Below are 20,061 nucleotides of genomic sequence, written 5' to 3'. Positions count from 1 at the left end.
TTTTATACACTTTTACACTGTTTACAAGTGCTGATTACTATGCTACATTCACCTGCATCTTAATTAATATGGAGACTTCTAATTGAACTATCACGATAACTCCTTTTCTTTTATGTTTTGGACAGCCTGTGTATTTGCAGTTGTAAAGTCAATCCAAAATCATAATTGTGAATGTGATATATCACCAGAAAGCACTCAATCTCTACTGTCTTTAACTGTGAATGAACACAACGCTCCAATTCACCATCTTTAGTTAATAAAGTTTGAAGTTGAACATGTTGTTCCTATGAAAACTTAAAAACAGAGTTATACAGTTCTTCATCTGAGGTGCTCAATTATCTAAAACAGCTAAATTGACACAGACAGAAGGAAACACACTTTCATGACAGATGTGACATTTCTGATTATCTGTGACATTACCTGTGATATATTTCATTTGAAAACCTACCCCAGCCAGCTAAATTATATACAGTAGGCTATAGATGCCTGGTCTTCTAAATGTACCACACACTGTAAAAGTTAATGGTCCTGAATGGTGTCAGCCAGGATCCACGCTGAGGGTTAGGGTCAAAACATGATCCAAAGATCTACTGTATTATATAAAATAAATAAAAAATTATAAAAAAAAAACACATTCCCACAAGGAAAAGGAAAGAAAAACTTGCATTATTACTTCTTGCTTCACTCAAAAAGCTACAGAACTTTTAATTCCCATATGAACCCCCCCCCCCCCCCGCCCATCGGAGCCACACAAAACGTCAGCTCCCACATGAAGCGTGTAGCGAGTGACTGATGTTTGCGAGGATAATATAGGCTACTATATACTGTAAATGTCAATCATTTGAACTAAGTTAAAATGAAGTTTTGACAATAACGCCGACTTCTCAGAGGGTTGCACGCACATGGGAAAACCGCAACATTTTAGACGATAGTTCCTTTTGTAAGTACATCGTGTTTCAGCGCGACATGAAAAGACAGCCCCAAAAGGCCATAACTCATCTTCACTGTGTCCCACATGGCCCTCATCTCTTTTGACATATCTAAAAGAAGGGTGGTGATGATTACCAAATGGCGCAACTCCAAAAGGCCGCACAGAAACACCCTCATGGCACACATGCTGAAACGCAGATCCCAGCTCCGTCTTCCAGTGAGGGCTCTGAGGGAGAGAGAGAGGGTTCCGTTCAGCGCGCAAAGCCCAGGAGCATTCTATCCATATCACTCACAACCTCAAATGATGATGCACCGCTTAGCTGTCAAATGAATTGGTCCTCCCTTTTATGTGTTTTTCTCCAACTGCAGACTTTTATAGGCATTAGATTCCCTCGATGACTAATCCGAGGCGGCAAGTGGCAGTCAGATATTTTAGCCCGGAGAGATCTGAAAGCCTGAGTCATCATCGCCATCATCGCCGTGAGGCAACTGAACAAACAAGTCCACTTGATTTTTCAAAACAACAAAAGTGACAGTTATTAGTTTCTCGATATGTAATGGATCCTATGTTAGATGGAATCTGATTTGAGTATGTCGCTTGATTCATCTGAAACCGCACACAAATCATCTGTGAAATGAACATGGACTAGAGATGATAATGTAGATTTGATGAGCGTGTTGTGTGAGTCGATAAGAACGCCACGGCTGGGTGGTGAACACTGTTGAGGGACGATAATTGAGTCTGTCTCTTGTGTGAAAAACAAGGGCACTTTGGAAACCCATGATATGAATCACAAGAAATCAATGTTCAGTGGGGGCTTTTCATTATTATTAATGAATTAACTAACTAATTAATTCATCATTTATTTTGTTAAGAGAAAAGCGTAACCTTCAAAGGCGATTCATACATTTAAGCCCGATTGGCCTGGTACCGGGTTGAGTTTGATTTATAAATAGATCAATACAGTCCGTATTAATTAATGTTGTGTTTCTTTTTCAAATTTAGCCAAGAGTAAAGACCCTAACCCTATCAAAACAGCAGTCAAAGTGTATATCTTCAGCACTACGTTTGTTTACCAATGATTTTAAGTGTTAAATATGAGCTTATAAAAATCTCTGCGCATTGCATCGGAAACCGGATGATTTAGACGCAAGGAAATGACGCCGTCATGGAATCGTTGTAGTCCTAAGAAAAAGGAGACCCAGGGCTTTCTATGGACGTCGGAATTTCATAAAACTACTACCCAGCTCACACCAGCCGCTGTCAAAGCTGCAGCCGACTGACACGAAAAAAGAATATTGGCCATATTTTCATGATTATGTCTCACGGGTCGGACAAACCTGAATGGTATTGCCATAAAATACAACGTATATTGTTTCTTTACCTTTCTGTGAACGTCTGGTGGCAGGGGCGTAGCTGTCGATTCTGGGCCCCATGAAAGAATGTATTTGTGGGCCCCCAATCCATGCGAGCGCACGTTAGCGCGCGAGCAAAAACAAATGTGGCCATTTATTTATTGATGAAAACACATAATATGGTTTTATACATTCGGATCAGCAGTTCAGCACCTGCACTGTTGGTGGGTGAGCCTAGTAAAGGATGACGCATTGCGTTCATCTTCAATGAATGGACCAATGCAATAGTCTACCAAAGAACCTTGAATCGCACTAGGCTGGGAACAACCCTGGGTCAAGTGATAGTAAACTGGACTGGACGAACAACATCGAGGCCCTCTACAGGAAGGGACAGAGCAGACTGTTCTTCCTGAGAGGGCTCAGGTCTTTTAATGTCTGCAGATGTTCTACCAGCATGTGGTTGCTGGTGCCCTCTTCTTTGCTGTGGTATGCTGGGGGGGTAACACCAACACAGACAAAATAAACAAACTGGTCAAAAAAGCAAGCTCTGTGGTGGGAGCGGACCTGGACAGTCTGGAGGTGGTGGGGGAGGACGAGGAGGAAGCTGTATGCTATCCTTGAGAACCCCTGCCACCCCCTCCATGATGAGCTGACCGCAATGCGGTCCACGTTTAGCCACAGACTTATCCCCCCCCCGACATACCACAAAGCGCTTCGGGCAGTCCTTTGTGCCGGTGGCAATCAGGCTCCACAACCAGGCAGGGCCAGGACGGGCCAACTGCCGTGGACTGGAGGAGCTGGGTTGTGGACTTTAACCAATTAATTTAATTATTTAACATCATGATTGGACTTGTTTCTTTTTCTTTTCACCACTTTTATCTCTATTTTAGCCCTATTTTAGCTCTTTATCCCTATGTATTTGTCCATCTTGTTTTTAACACATACTAATAAGTGTATGTTATGTATTAACTGTTTCCACTAACTGTTTTTACTGTTTTTAAATTTCTGTTATGCTGTAATGGACATCTGAATCTCCCCTTGGGGATAAATAAAGGTTTTCAATTCAATTCAATACCAGATCTTCTACCTCAAGTATCTGTGGAATCCTGTGTCGGAGCCTTACTTTGTCCCTGACATTGACTGTCCATAGCTGCTTTCTCCTCATCTGTGCTGCTTTCATGGTCCTCAACTTCTTCTTGTACTGGTCTGGTACTTCTGCCTCTTCACCTCTGCTCTCCTCGTTGGCTGCCTTGCTCGAGTATCCATAGTGTACATGATTTATAAAATGTCCTATAATAATAATAACACAGTACAGCTCGAGCTATCTCTTAATTGTTATAATAATAATAATAATAATAATAATAATAATAATAATAATAATAATAATAATAATAATAATAATAATAATAATAATAATAATAATAATAATAATAATAATAATAATAATAATAATAATAATAATAATAATAATAATAATAATAATAATAATAATAATAATAATTTGTATAGATATTTTCCAATTGCTCAAATCTAGCTATAGCTACTGTAACAACCTCAATTTAATGTGCCAGTGGTCAATGGTATTGCAATTACTGGAAGAACTAGAGTAACTAAATGTGAATATTACCTAAAGTTGTATTCAATGGTAAGCATATTTTTAAATCTGTTTGTTAACCCCAAGCCCTGCTGCTTACCTCCCTCTCCTTCAACTGGGAGCTGGCCTGAGGGAAGGGGACAAGGGGTACTTGTAAGCCGCATCTGTGATTAGCATGTAACATTATACAGGTTAGGTTAGCTAGCAAAAGGGCATAGCTGCTGGATACAAATTCACTGGGCTTACCTACACTCATCTAATTTTTGATAGCAACAGGTAGCTAACATCAGCCACAAAATGTTGGCCAAGCTGTTATGGGCTTCAAAACAAGTTCTGTGAATAATTTACTTTCTTGTGAAAATACTTGGTGACAAGCTGTCAACCTTTTATTATTTTCCTCTTGCAATGCTGATGTTTTTTCTTTCGTTTCTGAGCTCCTGATTCATGAGCTGTAGAGGATATTTTCCTGTCAGTCTGACTCTGTTCAAGCTGCGCTGTGCGCTGCTGTGCATGTGGACTGAACCATGCAATGAAAGAAGGGAGGGGTGCTCATGTTGTCAAACAAAGTAACAAGCACCTGTTTGTTTCTTTTGTGATGTTTTTCTTTAATACAGGCAATTATACTTTTGAGTCAACTACATTAACTTACTTTAGGATAATAATAAAACCATATTAATAAAAAGATAATAATAGTGTTCTCTGCCCCCCCCCCAGTGCTGGGCCCTTGGAATCATCCTACCCCCCCCCCCCCCCCCCCCCCCCCCCCCCCCCGCCTCTGTCTGGTGGTACTAAATCCAGATTTAACTCTGCCATTGGAAAGATGAGATTTGGGCAGACCCATAGATGTTTGACTTGGCCATAATATGGTCATTTATAGGCCTGATGTTCTATATTCATATTTCAATCTCATGTGTCCGGATGGCAAAATTCAGTACTGTACAAAAAACCCTGTAAGTCATCTGGCCTTTATTCATTTGCTTAGATCTTTAGTACACTTGATCGCAAGAATGTGCTGAATGAGCTCAGTGGCAATTTTCCACGTCTGGTCAATGTTAGCATGGTGTTATTCACCATCAAAGATGAAAATAAATTAAATAATAATAATAATTGATATTCTCCTTTGGTTCATTACAATTTACTCAAGCATAGTAACAGACAATATTTCTGACACTGGGAATACAATCCCCGAGGTAGTGACCAAAGAATTATGGAATGATAGCTTTTTTTTTGTGCTCCAGAATTCACCTCTTATTTCAGATCACTCATTCCCACTGAGAGGCATATTCTCTCTTTGTTCTACTTTCTTTTCAGAATGCCATGATAGAGTTGTGTGAGGGATCCTGGTACCGTGGTGCAGGACTGAGTGCTGAGGTGGGAGAAAACTCCTGTCTTGATCCCTCAGTCACAGCTGGCGGCTGGAGGGTTGGGATTAACTCTTATCTCCACCAGGAACGTTGTCTGTCTTTGGGATGGAGACCCGGGAATGAGATGTCTGAGCCTCCCTGTTGCCACCTCATCCCATTGGATGGGAAACATTCCTAGATAGATGTCACATCGACAGGACATTCCAAACCATGTTAGATAGCGTATAATTTCCTTTTCCAAAAACACCAAAACGCGTCGGCAATAACGAGGTGGTACATGTTTGAGTTGAGAAAATTATTGTTTTCTGTTGTTTGATTTACCATAACATACAACCTTGAGTGTTATATTACTTTCATCTAACCATTAATCAAACTGTCAATGGATAAAACATTTAAATACTGAGATTTAAGAGTTTCTAATTCTGCTCAGCAAAACAAATATAGTTCCATAAACGTAGCTGATGTATAAATATGGAACAGTGCATAAATAAGTAATAGGAATAAGCCAATCTGATATGCTACAATGCAAAGGATGCTTTGATTGTAAACAAAGCAGAGGAATACAGGTGAAACATCATTGGCCTCTCGGTCAAACAGATTGGTTGATCAGAACCAACTGTTGTTTACACACCTGTATTTTTTATTTATTTATTTAGTTATTTATTAAATATTGTTGTTTTGACCAATAGATAATACAATTTATATTGGCCAGATTCATTGTGTTTCCCATCAAACATAGCAGACAGTGGTCAAAGAAGTATCCACTTAATTTAGAATAATAGAAATACTCTGGTCAAATCAATGGTTCTCAATTCATAATTATAATAGTATAGTATGTTTGCTTTTAACCCTTTCACTGCCGCACTACCAAACGGTTAACCCTTTCACTGCGACAATACATAGAAGGTTAACCCTTTCACTGCCACACAACAGCAGGTTAACCCTTTCACTGCCACACGACAGAAGGTTAACCCTTTACTATCACACAACCAACGGCGACCGTCGTGTGGCAGTGAAAGGGGTTCAAATGTAGTGGAGTAAAAGTATAAATTCCCCAAAAAATTTAAATAGTCAGGGAAAGGTACAAATACCCCAAGACTGTACTTAAGTAGTACTTTCAGTAAAGATGTGTTATGTTTTAGTTTAAGTGTTTTGAAGGATTCTATTTCTTTTTACAGTTTTATTTATTTATTCATTTTTCTCTTCTTTGTACTTTATATAATATGATTATTCAATTAAATTTAATTTAATTCTCGATGACACTGAAAATGAGGGCTGTCCCCTCTGTGTAATATTGAGTTTAAATAAAGATTGAATTAATTGAAAAGTATTTAGTTACTTTCCATCACTGATAGCAGGTTGTAAACAGGTCGGGTCTGTTAGTTCACAAAAGACAGTTAAGCTGCCAGTAGCAGTGGCTGTTCTTGGGCCTTCATTGAGCACGTTAGTGTACATCTCGAGCCACCCCCCTTCCTCCACCATTACTACTCATGTGAATCCTAAAGGAAAAGCTGCATCATATACCCATATTTCTTTGCACAATCACGTTAATGTTTTATTCTGCACATCTTGTATGGTAAATAGTCAATACAGTAGTTATAAAGCCTGCTGTCTGCTATTTGCGGCTTATTGGCTTTTTCTTAATGAAAATTATTTATTTATATTTTATCCTTTGATCTCTTTATCTTTTGTTTGATGCTGGGGAGAGCTAGCAGAAGAAACATGTCACTGCCATTGTACTTGTACGGGGTGTGTGTGACATGTAAAGACTTTGACTTTGATTTACAATTCAAATACTTTTAGTATATGGCTGTAATACTTCCTGCAGATAATGTACAATCCCCTCCAATAAATGTGGTGAGATAGAGTGAGGCTATGCTCTTTCTTTGTATTCAGAGTATGGAGAGGTGAGCGTGTGTGTGTGTGCGTGCGTGTGTGTGGATGGGTACGCACGTGCACGCTGGGTACTGGGGGAGGATAGCCGATGAGAATACCATATAGATCTTGAATATTGTTTGTTTATGCAGTAGCTGCTACATGCTCTATTTCAATTTCCAATTTATTTTGCAATCAGTCCCTCTGCCAAAATATGTTGAAACACATCTCTCCTCCTGATGTTGATACAATGATTCACTGTCATTTATTGTTTTCACAAGGGTTGTGGCATATCTGAGATCAGCTGGAGTGTGAAGTGCGTGTGACGATCAAGCAGAAGACAGGGAGGAACCTATAATGGAACCCTATATTGCAAATATAACTGAGAGGGCATACATACCCTTATCTTGCACCTTGTTGCCCATATGTGCTATTTTTATTTTTACTTCTCCACTGCACTATAATTCTATGACCTGTACCATGTCTTCTACTACCTGTACCTCCCCTCCCCGCTCCCCCATGCTGCTATGATGCCTGAATTCCCCCAAGGGGATCAATAAAGGAATATCTTATCTTATCTTATCTTTGGATCAATCCATGTCGTTATCTGCCGCCTATTGAGTTCACATATCTGCCAGTTAGAACTATTCAGATTAAAGTTCTTCAGTATAGTACACAACCTTATAGTCACATCCCTTCCTTTTGGTTTGATATGTGTATGTTGTGATGTAGAACAACAGTGTCAAGAAAAAATCAATAGGCCTCAAAACAGTGGTAAATGTTTTCCTAAATCTGGCAAATGACCAGAACTAACAGATTGTGTGTAGGCTACAGTGTGACATATTTTAAGTTCAGAAATGTGTTTATCTATTACAAATAAATGTAGGCTATAAGTTAGAAATATTTCTTAAATGTTAAAGGTATTAGAATAAGGCCATAGTGGTGATGCCACAATTCCTGCTTCGTGCGTTGCGCGGTTCTTACAGTAGTTACGGTAGAGAATTCCTCTACATTTCCCCCCCAAGGAAGTCTCGGTCAATTAGTTTAGACAGTAAGGAGAGCTCGTAGAGTCAGTCAGTCCGTGCGCAGCCTAGACTACCAAATGACAAGCTAAAAAACCCACTACTCCTACTTTGGTCTGTGGGAACCCCCCGAACTTTGGATCTATTTTTTTTTTTATTTAAAAACATGGGATTTGAGTTGGACCGGTTCAAAGGGGCCGTGGACCCGGATTTCAAATGCAACTTGTGCAATAAAGTTCTCGAAGACCCGCTCACGACTCCGTGCGGTCACGTCTTCTGCGCCGGCTGTGTGCTGCCGTGGGTCGTCCAGCAGAGCAGCTGCCCCGTGAAATGTCAGCGGATCTCCACGAAGGAGCTGAACCACGTCCTGCCGCTGAAGAACCTGATCCTGAAGCTGGACATAAAGTGCGACAACCATGCCCGGGGCTGCGAGACAGTGGTGAAGCTGCAGCATCTGGCGGAGCACGCCGAGACGTGCGACCACTCGCCGGCCAAATGCAGGAATAAAGGCTGCGGCGAGGTGCTGAACCTGAAGGACACGGACGCTCACATGCGCGAGACGTGCGACTACCGGCCGGTCGGCATCTGCGAGGACGGCTGCGGACTGATGCTCACACACCGGGAGCGGACACTGAACAACCACTGTTGTGTGAGAGCCCTGAAGGCGCACAACGGCGCGCTGCACGGCAAAGTGGTCGGCTTGGATAAGGAGTTCAAGAAGCAATCTGTGAGGTCGAGCAAGAGGGAGAAGTCGCTCCTCGCGCAGCTCTCCGCCGCGCACAACGAGCTGCAGATGACGGCGCTGAAGTACCAGAGGAAGTTCACCGAGTACAGCGCGAGGATCGACTCCCTCACCAAGACCCTCGCGCACCCGGGCAGCAAGGTACAGGCTCTGGGTACAAGGAATGTCAGGGCTCCCCCCTCTCTCTCTCTCTCTCTCTCTCTCTCTCCCTCTCTCTGTCTCTCTCTCACACACTTGGCTTGTTTGATTTGTGTTCGGTTACATTGTATCGCTTTTTAGATTTTTAGACTTAAAATGTATTGTAAGTATACAGCACAATACAATTGAACAAAAATAAGTTTGGCATCCAATGTTTTTGAGTGCAAATGTTAACAGTAAAGTGCAGTACTATTAATTTAATATACAATGTACTGGTGATTAAACTGGATACAATACAAATATATAAATTAGTAGTACTGACTGAGTAATAGTGCTAATCAGATGCATGTACAGAGCTGTAGTATTATTGTGTACAATTATACAGGCATAATGACACTAGTAGTAGCCATAAAGACACTTGGGCGACATGTTGAATTTAGAACATTAACCTTTTTTTTTTGAATGGACATTTGGTCTGGTTTTCCAAACGGTCAGGCTTTTTGACTGTAGCCTACTACTATACAGCCTCGCGTGTTGTTTGTAGTAACCCCCTTTTTTCTAAGTTCTGAAGGGAAACTTCGCGGGGGCCAAATGCTTCTGTTCAGAAGTTTGTTTCTTTTCTGTCTCTGGTTTGAGACATGTCTGTCAGCTGCACTTATGGCCAGCTGGCACTCAGGGGGGAGGGGCAAATATTTACTGCTGTTCTGTACACACACACCAAGACTCAAGTCCCATTAGCTTTGCCTCCTCGTGGCCTGCTTGTTTGAGCCTCTGTTATTAGATGTACACTATGTTGTTATTAGATGTACTATGTTGTTATTAGATAGGTTTCCCCCGACAATAACAAATTCTAGTCAAGAATGCAATGACTGTCTCAATTACACTGTAAAGAAATAGCTGTGTGATATCACAATACATACTGTATACAAATTGCTGTTACTTGTCAATTCACAGTAATGTACAGTATTATGGAGAAACATTGGGCTACTGTGAAAATATCACTATCCTGACAATAGCCAGGAGTAATGCTTAGGAGTAAATATAGAACTATATTTTTTGCACTGTAATAAATGTATAAATGTAACAATTTAATGGCTACTGTTATTTATAATGAGATATATCATAAAGAGCCTATATAGGCACATTGACCAGGGAGTAGTGATGCTTTAATTGAAAGCCCTAATCTGTGATTTATTTAAAAATAAAAATAAATAAAGAAACCATGTCAATGTTGAGTATTATTCACTTACATTCTTAGAATAAGTTGATATGTAGATGTAAAATAGGCTATTTGAAACGTTCAGAATCGGTCTGTTTTACAAACACGTAAACAAACTTTTACAGCCAAAAAAAATTGATATTTACCTGTTGTGTAGTGTTAATATTTGCACCAAGAGCTCAGTCAATCAAATAGAGAATGAAACCATATCTGCATCACTATTTCTCATTTTTGGTTTCTAATTCTTTCTCATTTGTTCATGTTTGGAAGTCTAGTTGAAGAAATGCATGCTTAGTAATGAAGTCCCATAGAAGAAAAGGAGGAGGAACTATGCCTACTATCTAGTATATTACTACAACCAACACTTGCTACTACTACTTAATAATCCATTTGTGTGGGAAGTGGTCTGTTTACAAAGCACCTACAATACATGCACACACGTACACACACCTACACACACACACACACACACACACACACACACACACACACACACACAGTGACACACAGCCATGTTTTGTGTTGTGGGGACATTCCATAGACTTACAATCATTCCCTAACCCCTCACCCTAACCTTAAAGGACCATGCCTGTGTTACTACATGTCATCGTCTATTGTCAACATCGGCCACATAGTTTACATAAACTACATAAACATGCTTAATTTTTTTTAGATATCGTGTTTGTTTACGTTTTGTCCATATTCAATAAAAGCTTCGAAGCTTCAACACCTCTTTTAAGTAAATATGGGCAGCTACATTTAGAGTGCACTGAAAACGTTTTGTTCTACGCAAGCTTGCAAGTTTACTTGGCGCGCATACATTGGAGCTATTAGATGAATGGAAGATGAGTTGAAGCCTTTAGCTTAATTAGCCGTTACAGTACTGAAGCACTTTCCTTTTGTAAATCAATGGCAGGTCCGCAATCCATGATCCAGTAACCAATGTCACACACACACACACACATGCACGCACGCACGCACGCACGCACGCACGCACACACACACACACACACACACACACACACACACACACGTCACACACACACACACACACACACACACATAGAATCCTGGCACACATCCCACCAATCCAGCTGCATCGCAAGGTAAACACACACGCCTCATGGGATTTAGAGCGAGACTTCAGTTTGAACTAGATTTCTGTTTTAGTGGCAAAAACAAGCACTTTTAGTGGTCGATAAACAAACAGTAATCTTCTCACACCGGATATAGAAACTCTTAAAAGAACACACCAACATTTTGGGAAATTAGCTTATCGTCTTCTCCAGAGAGAGACAAGAAGATAGATACCAGTTTCCTCTCTGTGCGTTCAGTAGAAAGCTATCTGGCTGGATGTTAGCCTAGCTTAGCACAATGAATGGAAGCGGACATGACCGGTTAGCCTTCGGGAGAGGTGTTAGTTGGAGAATGCCTAAGCTAACCCGTCATGTCCGCTTCCATTCGTCTGGAGAAGACGGTAAGCTAATTTCCCCAAATGTTGGCGTGTTCCTTTCACTTTGATACAGTTCCATTCTTCCATAAACAACATACATTTCTTGGCTCAACAACAATAAAACTGCAGGCTACATTTCTCTCCTCTTTTCTCTCCTCTTGCGCAATATGCAGCATATGATTGGCTAAAAGAAGTAAGTATATTATTTGCAGGTTCACGCAGAGTAACAAGGTGCAAAACAATTATGAGTGACCAACTTGAATCACAGTTTCTCCCTGAAGGTTCATAATGTATGTAATTACGTATGTAATGTACAAAAAAATGTAATACTGATTTTGGCGTAGATTACCATGACAACGGTCAAAGCTTCTAAGCATTCAGGTCAGCCCTACAATAAACGTTACAGAATGTACTAGGCCTACCTGGACATTTGTGTCAACGTTGGCAACAACTCATTGTACCATTAAGACTCCTCTTCAAACTAAAATGTGAGTTTGAAATTCAGAACTAGTCGGGAACTTTTTGTACAAGCATATTAACATCCACATCAACAGCTCCCTTAGTGCTGTTGTGATTGATAACGCGGAGGGCAGAACCAAAGTAGCAACAATTGGCTGAAAGTTACACCTCGGACCTGTGTGAATTTGTAAACAGGAAACCGAGTAGTTAGGCTAGTTTGTGCCTTGGCAGTCAGAGTCCTGCTCTGCCGGAAAAGCTGGAAGAAGTAAGGAAAATTACAAATCATACATGGCACGGTTCATGACTGTGATAGTTTCATCACAGATTCATTTTCCCGAATGATCCTGAACTTTGCAAAAAATGGCTGCTTGCCATTCTGGCTACAATCCCAAACCACCTATTGATTTCGCAGAGTTACAGCCTTTATGTGTATTGTTGTAAACACGTATTAAGAAGTTATTCTCCAGAATTGGCAAAGCTACCACATCTCAAACCTAGTTCTGTGTCATGGTCCAGATCCACAGAGGGCTCTGCCCGTCTCAGAAACAGCTCAACGTTCGGCTCAACATTTTGTTGCAGTTGTACCACAAATTATTTCCATCTTCTCCCACGTCTTCATCATATTCATACCTGGCCATGTCGTAGTGTTGTTTTGCAGAGCAGTGTTTCTCTTACTACCTTAATATTTACAGCTTCCTGGTTACAAAGTCCAATCAGACCCAGCCAGAGATGTTTTGGCCAATGGGATGCAGCCAAGAGAAACATGTGTGACTTTCAAATTACCTACACTCAGCAACTTGTGTCTTCCCACACCGTTTCAACACGATTGGCAGTGAATGACGTTTAAAAATGTAGGGTGAGATCGATTAAAGTACACACTGACTGTATACACTTATGTACACAAATACGCAAGATGTCAAAATCAGACCTGTATGGTCCTTGTAACCATAACAACTAGCCCATAGTCCCACATATGGTCCCCCACTACAGTAGGACACACAGGGTTAATGAGAGAGAGAGAGAGATAGAGACCTTTTTACAATCATTGTTGGGTATAGAATTCTGTTGGGTGGGACCTTTTTGACAACAGCATCCATATTTGGTTTGCGCCTCTATGAATGATTAACCTTGTAGGCTACTTTAACTTTTAACATTGGTTACAGATTTCTTATCTAACTGACAATAAACTTAAAAGATGCCACATTGTCACCATTACAAACAGTAGGCTCAGTGATATACTAGCTACAGTAGATAAGACGGACAGACAGACAATAGGTATAGATGCACGGATGGATACATACATTAATCACAATCTACAGTACAGCGGTTGTGAACGAAATCACGAGTGCATTTTTTTTTTAATAAAAAAAAAAAAAAATAGTCAAGAGGAAATGTCATCATCACACGCTTGATTCTCTGGGAGACATCTTCCAGTAGACGGATGATTTCCACGTGAAACGCAGCGGAGCAGGGAAAGTACGCCAGCGGCTCCCAGGATCTACGTAATGTAGCGGCACCCATTCATCTCAACACAGCTCATTTGACAATGATGTCGTTCTTCACTGCAAAACGCTGTGTAAATAGAATGAAACACCCCCCCCCCCCTCTCCACACACGGTAAATGGAAAATGGAGTGCATTTATATAGTGCTTTTATCCTAAGCGATTTACAACCTATGCCTCACATTCACCCATTCACTCACACACTCACACACCGATGGCAGAGGCAACCATGCAAGGTGCCAACCTGCTCATCGGGAGCAAGCAGGGGTTAAGTCTCTTTGCTCAAGGACACTTCGACACGCTGCCGGGAAGAGCCGGAATCAAACCGGGAACCTTCCGATTACCAGACGACCGCCTCCTACCTCCTGACCCACTGTCGCCCCACGGAACACATAGGAATTAGTTCTCAAATTATCCACAAAAGAGCAGATCTGAAAAGAAAGAGAGAGAAAAACAAACAAAAGAAAAAGACGTTCTTTTCGTGGATGATGCGGTTAGTTTAAAGGCTTTTTTTTGTCTTAAGGGTTTTCCTTTGGAGCCAGTCGAGCAGTGAACAGGATTGCTTTGCAGGGAACTTTGAATGCACATGTGGCAGTACGAGACGGAAAAGACACAAGTGGAATTAGCCACGGGAGGTGGGCGACTCGCAGGCTGCCACTGCGCTGGCACTCTCTTTCTCTCTCTTGCTCTCTTTTTCTCTCTCTCTCGTCTCTCTGTCTCTCTTTCTTTCTTTCTCTCTCTTGCTCTCTTTTTCTCTCTCTCTCGTCTCTCTGTCTCTCTTTCTTTCTCTCTCTCTATCTCTCTCTCTCTCTCTCTCTCTCTCTCTCTCTCTCTCTCTGAGCCCCTGTCTGGCGTTCTGCTTGCACTACAGTAATCACGTGCTATCGGAGCCACTGTAATTTATGGCTTATCTTGAAATTAGTTTTTATGACATACTTGTTCCCCAAGCCACTGCCAGAAAAGGAAATACAGGGCTGTCACTTTGTGCAACATGACAGGTAATCTACTTCTTCTTCTCTTTTCTTTTTGAGTCCTAGTCTAGGGCTGCTCGATTATGGCAAAAATCATAATGGCAAAAATCATAATCACAATAAATCTTTATTTATATTGAAAATCACGATTATTAAACATGATTACTCATTGATTTGAGAACATCATATGTGTTTATTGAACTTCATCACAGGTGATATATTTTTTTAACACAATGACTTTGAACTTTAAATATAGGCAAATTTAACTGAAAAACAAATAAATGAAAATAAATAAATTAGTGAAAAGTTTTTTTTTCTTCTCTGTGCCTTTCTGTATCATCTAAAAGTTACCAAAGACGTTTGAAAATAACTGGAGAAACGCACCGTGGCTCCCTCCTCTCTCTCAACGTGAGCTGAAACTTCCGTTTGGGCTTTGGGGGGGGGGGTGAAGGAAGGGCATTTACAACACAAGACAAAATGAGAGCAACACAACATGCGCCACAATGATTATTCTATCTTTATTATCTTGTTTTCATGATCATGGGTAGTCAAAATCGGAATTTAAATTGAAACTCGATTAACCGCCCGGCCCTAATACAGGCCTGTCACTTTGTGCAACTTTTCACAGCTAACCTACTTCTTAGCTACCTAAACAGATGATAACCTACCTAGACTAGTCACTGGGTAAGGGTGTTTTGACTAAGGGTGGCTGGCCGGCCAGGATGGAGTGTTTTAATGTGTTGCTGTAAGTCAGACGGGGGTGGCTGAGAGATGAGGTCAACACTATGATGACCAGGCCAGTGGAATGTTTGGTTGGATAACAATAACAGCTTTTTTCACACAGTGGTGCCTAGTCCTTTTCACATGAACCACACTAGGTCTTCTTTAACTGGGACAGAGTAGAGGACCAAAAGAAACCCAACTCAGTTCTGTTTGCATTCACATTGTCGTTTCTGAGGGTTTCTTCTCAATCCGGTTCACTTCAGCAATCAGTCCGTTTTCTGTTCAAACTCGCATCTTTCTTTTGAACTCAAGCTCTTTAAGTCGCGCTCGGGAAGTTGGAAGATCGCTACGGTCGCCCGTCTTTGAAGGATCACGTCTGTTCTATTGCAGATGAACCACTGAGACGTATAAAAACGTACAAAATGGAGACTGGAAGGGAGGAAAAGAAGGTTCCTCCCATGGGACGTTCTGTGGCGCAACAAGACGTCCTACCACAATGTAACCCAGACATCTGCCTGTCAACGCCCTTGGTCAGCCAGAGTGGTGCTTCAAAGATGGCGGCTTGGCCCAGACGTTTTGACGTGACCATGATGTCTGCTTCCCAAGCCAGATAGCTGTTATGGATGAGGATATTTGGGGCTTCTCCCTGTGATAAAAAAGCTTCTGTCAAAGTACCGGGAATAAGACATAAAAGACAGATTGGCTTTTTATTGTATTTAATCAGGCTAACCATGGGTGGAAATCTGATTAAGCTATGAGACAATTTGACTGTAACCCGTTATTAATCTCCAGCACATGGGCGTGGATTAGATACACAAGGCATAGGCCTAGCTCACGGCTGGCTTCAGAGTAGGGATGGGAGGGATACAGAATATGAAGGGATTACCACCATGGATCCATGCAAAGGTATTAGGGGTGTCTCACGATTTTCAACCCCAGTCGAGAATCGATCGAAATTAGCGTTCGATGTCAGCCTTCGAAATCACAAGCAGGTTTTCTTTCTCTCCACCCTCGCCTACTCACACACGTCTGAAGAAAAGAAAAATATCAACATTTCAAAGAACACACAGCGTAGCTTCTAGGGCTGCGTGTGTGTGTGTGGGGGGGGGGGGGGGGGGGGATCCATGCAGCAATATATTGCAATAATTTGCGTCTCGATATTATATCGATACAGTGATGCCAAGTATCGATATAAAGAAGAAAAAAACGATCTCATTTTACTGCAATAAAAATTCTTGGAAAGAGGTGAACAGACCTATTAGATAAAACAGATGATGTATATATATTTGTATTGCAAATGTTAACAACGTTTTTCGTTGGGAACATAAAAGGTAATAAGTCACAATATCACAATATATTAGGGATGCACCGAATGGGAAATTCTTGGCCGAAACCGATACCGAAAATAGAAAACAGTTGGCCGTAAACCGAAAGCCGAAAGGCCGAAAATGATTCATAGAATAGAATTTTTTTACCAATGTTGTGGAACATTATGATTATGGAAAAATATATGATTATGGCTAAACTTTACTTAAATAATAAATAATCACTATTATGGGTCCATAAAACATTTATTCAGCACTTCTGAATGCATTGCATACAGTACATTAATCCCATCTTTTCTCTGGCTGCGCAGCGGACATCTGTGCTCTACTGAGCGCACCTTTCTAGTCCCCAGCTGAATGTGCTCGCTTGACTCGGCACAGTAGACGCGCGACAGACAGACAGACAGCGTCAATGTGAGAAACACAACCCCCCCCCCCTCTCGCTCTGAATAATATGCATATTAGATCACTCAGTGATTAACCGCGACGGGCATATAGTAAATAAGGATATAAAAGCATGTTAAAGACGCATTTATTGGACACGTTGCACGCAGAGTTTACATAGAAACAGCGCGACTCCCGACAGCGCGACATCATCACAACAACACGCGTTAGGTTACAGGTTGTTTCTGTTTCGGTGACATATTTTCGGTGAAAAAACTCTTTCGGCCAAAAGCCGAAAGGCCATTTTTGGCCATTTTCGGCCGAAAGTTTTCGGCCACCGAAATTTCGGTGCATCCCTACAATATATAGCAATATCGCAACATTACAATATTGTGACGTATTGTGAGTATCGTGATAATATCGCAACTTGGGGCCTCTGGTGAATCCAACCCCTAGTAGCTGCTAGTTAACCAGCTTACCGGTAGTCTGCTTTACTTTACACCATGATCACTAGCTGGTCCGTATTCACTTCCATTCATTTGTTTGTAAGCTAGGCTAGCTCGCAGCCGGATAGCTTTCTACTGAACGCACAGAGAGTAAATTGGTATCCATTTTCTTGTCTGACTCTGTAAGCGCATTTCCCATAATGTTGGCATGTTGTTCCTTTTAACTCATTCAGCGCCAGCTATTAGACGGGGCCCGTCATAGCAAGGCCACGCTTTAAAAGATAGGAGTGTATCACCTTGTTTGTAGAGCTATAACTATATTCTATATTATAGCTATGGATACAATACTATGGCCCATTTGACATCACCTATCTATCGTTCAATATGTGAAAAAGAATACATTTTTCCATCCATACGTTCCCGTGTTATACCGTGGTGAATATAAGTATGGTTTTAGAGCGGTCTGGGGTAATTCCCGAAATGCTGAGTTATAGCCTTATACGTAAATTCTACTATAAACGTTGCCGTTTCTTGCCTGTACACGCTACTATTCCCAAATCAAATCTATGTCATAGGTATTATGTTTCATCATGAATGCATGAAAGGGGGGGGGGGGGGGTCGTTTCTGATTATTTGATTGCCAGTAACGGCATTCGTATTGAACACTAAAAACGCTTAGCAGCCCGATCGGTATAAAAGCATTGCATGATCAAGCAAAAATGTACGCCAGATAGCAGATAGTCCTTACCTGTGATCGGGAGTAGTCCAAAAATAATATTCCAATTGTTTGATCGTCATCTGATACATCCGATGTCCATTTAATCCACGGCATAACCCACCACAACATATGGATCGGGGATATTTGACGTGCTTCAATGGAACCGGGAGAACCGCTCCACTCGCCCGACAAGGAAAAGTGAGCCCGGAGACATTTGGCCGTTACACAGGCCAAGATAAAAGGTTACAAAGGGTGATCAATACCGCCGTCTAGCTGGATGCGGCCGGTATTGCACTTTGGCGATCTCAGACTCATTCCCTATGGTAACACCAAGGTCCCTGGATGAATAATGAATAAAAATATCGAATAAAGGAATAAACGACCAAAACCAGAGAAATCTCGGGTCTGGCGCCCAACCTCTGGCGAGTTAACCCGACTTATCTCGTGTTTGGCCTTCATTGAGTTAAGAGACAGACAAGGGGAAGCAATATGATGAAGAAGGAAAGTGTGACTGATGTTAAGGTGAAGACACAAAGTAGCAAGTCACTGTGGGATATTTGTGGATATCCTGATGAAGAATGTCTCAGTCAACCGAGGCTTGGATAATAACAAGGTTTATTAACCAAACAGATAGAATACATAGAGAGAATGGCTGAGGCTCTCGCCCCAGGTGATCAGCTGAAATTACCCAGGTAAGACCTGGATTGTGGTCGGGAAGAGCCCTTTATAGTTCAACAAAGGGGGTGTGTGGTCCCATTTGATAGGTCAGATGGGGGGGAGGGGGTACAGGTTTGGGGACACAGGGGAGGGGGGTGATTATTCCACAGAGAGGGGGGGGGGCACAGGTAAGGGGATATAGGGGAGGGGACTATATTTACATGAGAACATTATATATTATACCACAATACTCACTTTTCTTTCTTATAATGTGGGTGAGATTAATGTATAATATACCAGGATTGTTTGGAACAGGTAAAAGTGGGGATAATAGTTTAAAAATAGAATTATTTACATACATGATTAATAGAATTATTTACATACATGATTCATGACATGATCGACTGGACTGCGGTCTGTGTTATTTTGATATCAGAGATGAGATATCACCCTTTTCTTTTATTAATCGCTCAAAATACCTATATCAATGAGTGGTCCTCATCTCTGATATCAAACAACAATTAACATAATCATTAGAAGCTATCGCTGTGCAAATATCTTGGCATACCTTCAGTCGTTCATGTCGTGACTCTGGGGAGCTAATGTGATCGTTGTGCATACAGGCATCGTAATAAACCAATTAAATACATGCACTGTCTGTGTGGTCAGAGTGCACAGGGTGAAAAAACAAAATTGTGTTCATAATTATTAGGAATCGGATTTACACATAAGGCTAATGTGTACAAAAACATTTTAACAACCGTTAACCTGGTGGTTAATAAAACTAACATGATTGATTATGGGAAACTGTTCAAAAATATATATATATATTTTTGCACGTTTTATGATGATTCTTGATGAAATTACTTAGGATCCAGTTGTATTTACCCTGAGTTTGAGTGTCACGTTCATCTGTGATTGCCTCAGTTTTGTTGGTCTTTACTTAGAATCAGGCAATTTTCTCCATTTCTTCTCTATAAATGAGGAGATAAAACGTCTTATGCATCGCTTCTGTATGTAATTCTAGTGCATCACCATATAGGTGCAAAACAACGTTACATGTCCTCTTCTATGAGAGAATAAAACAACTGATTCTTTCTTGTCTGACAATACAATTTTGTAACCTAAGTAATTCAAATGTGATGTAATGTGATCATGTGGTCACTTCTTCCTTCAGCAATAC

The 20,061-nt window shown here is 41.0% G+C and overlaps 1 protein-coding gene across 2 annotated transcripts in view; it reads left to right on the top strand.

Moving 5' to 3' along the window:
• Positions 1-8,210: 8,210 nt before the first annotated feature.
• The window catches only part of pdzrn3b (PDZ domain containing RING finger 3b), a 189,239-nt gene continuing 177,388 nt past the window's right edge, over positions 8,211-20,061 (top strand). For both annotated transcript variants that reach the window (XM_084316341.1, XM_084316342.1), the window contains exon 1: positions 8,211-9,024. In XM_084316341.1, the coding sequence (XP_084172467.1) occupies positions 8,308-9,024 (717 nt within the window). In that variant the 5' untranslated portion in view covers positions 8,211-8,307. The remainder of the gene's footprint in view (positions 9,025-20,061) is intronic.

This window comes from Notolepis coatsorum, assembly GCF_963971535.1.
Source record: "Notolepis coatsorum genome assembly, chromosome: 6".
NCBI lineage: Eukaryota > Metazoa > Chordata > Actinopteri > Aulopiformes > Paralepididae > Notolepis > Notolepis coatsorum.
Note: the sequence above shows the minus strand (reverse complement) of the source record. Positions and strands in the feature narration are given on the sequence as shown.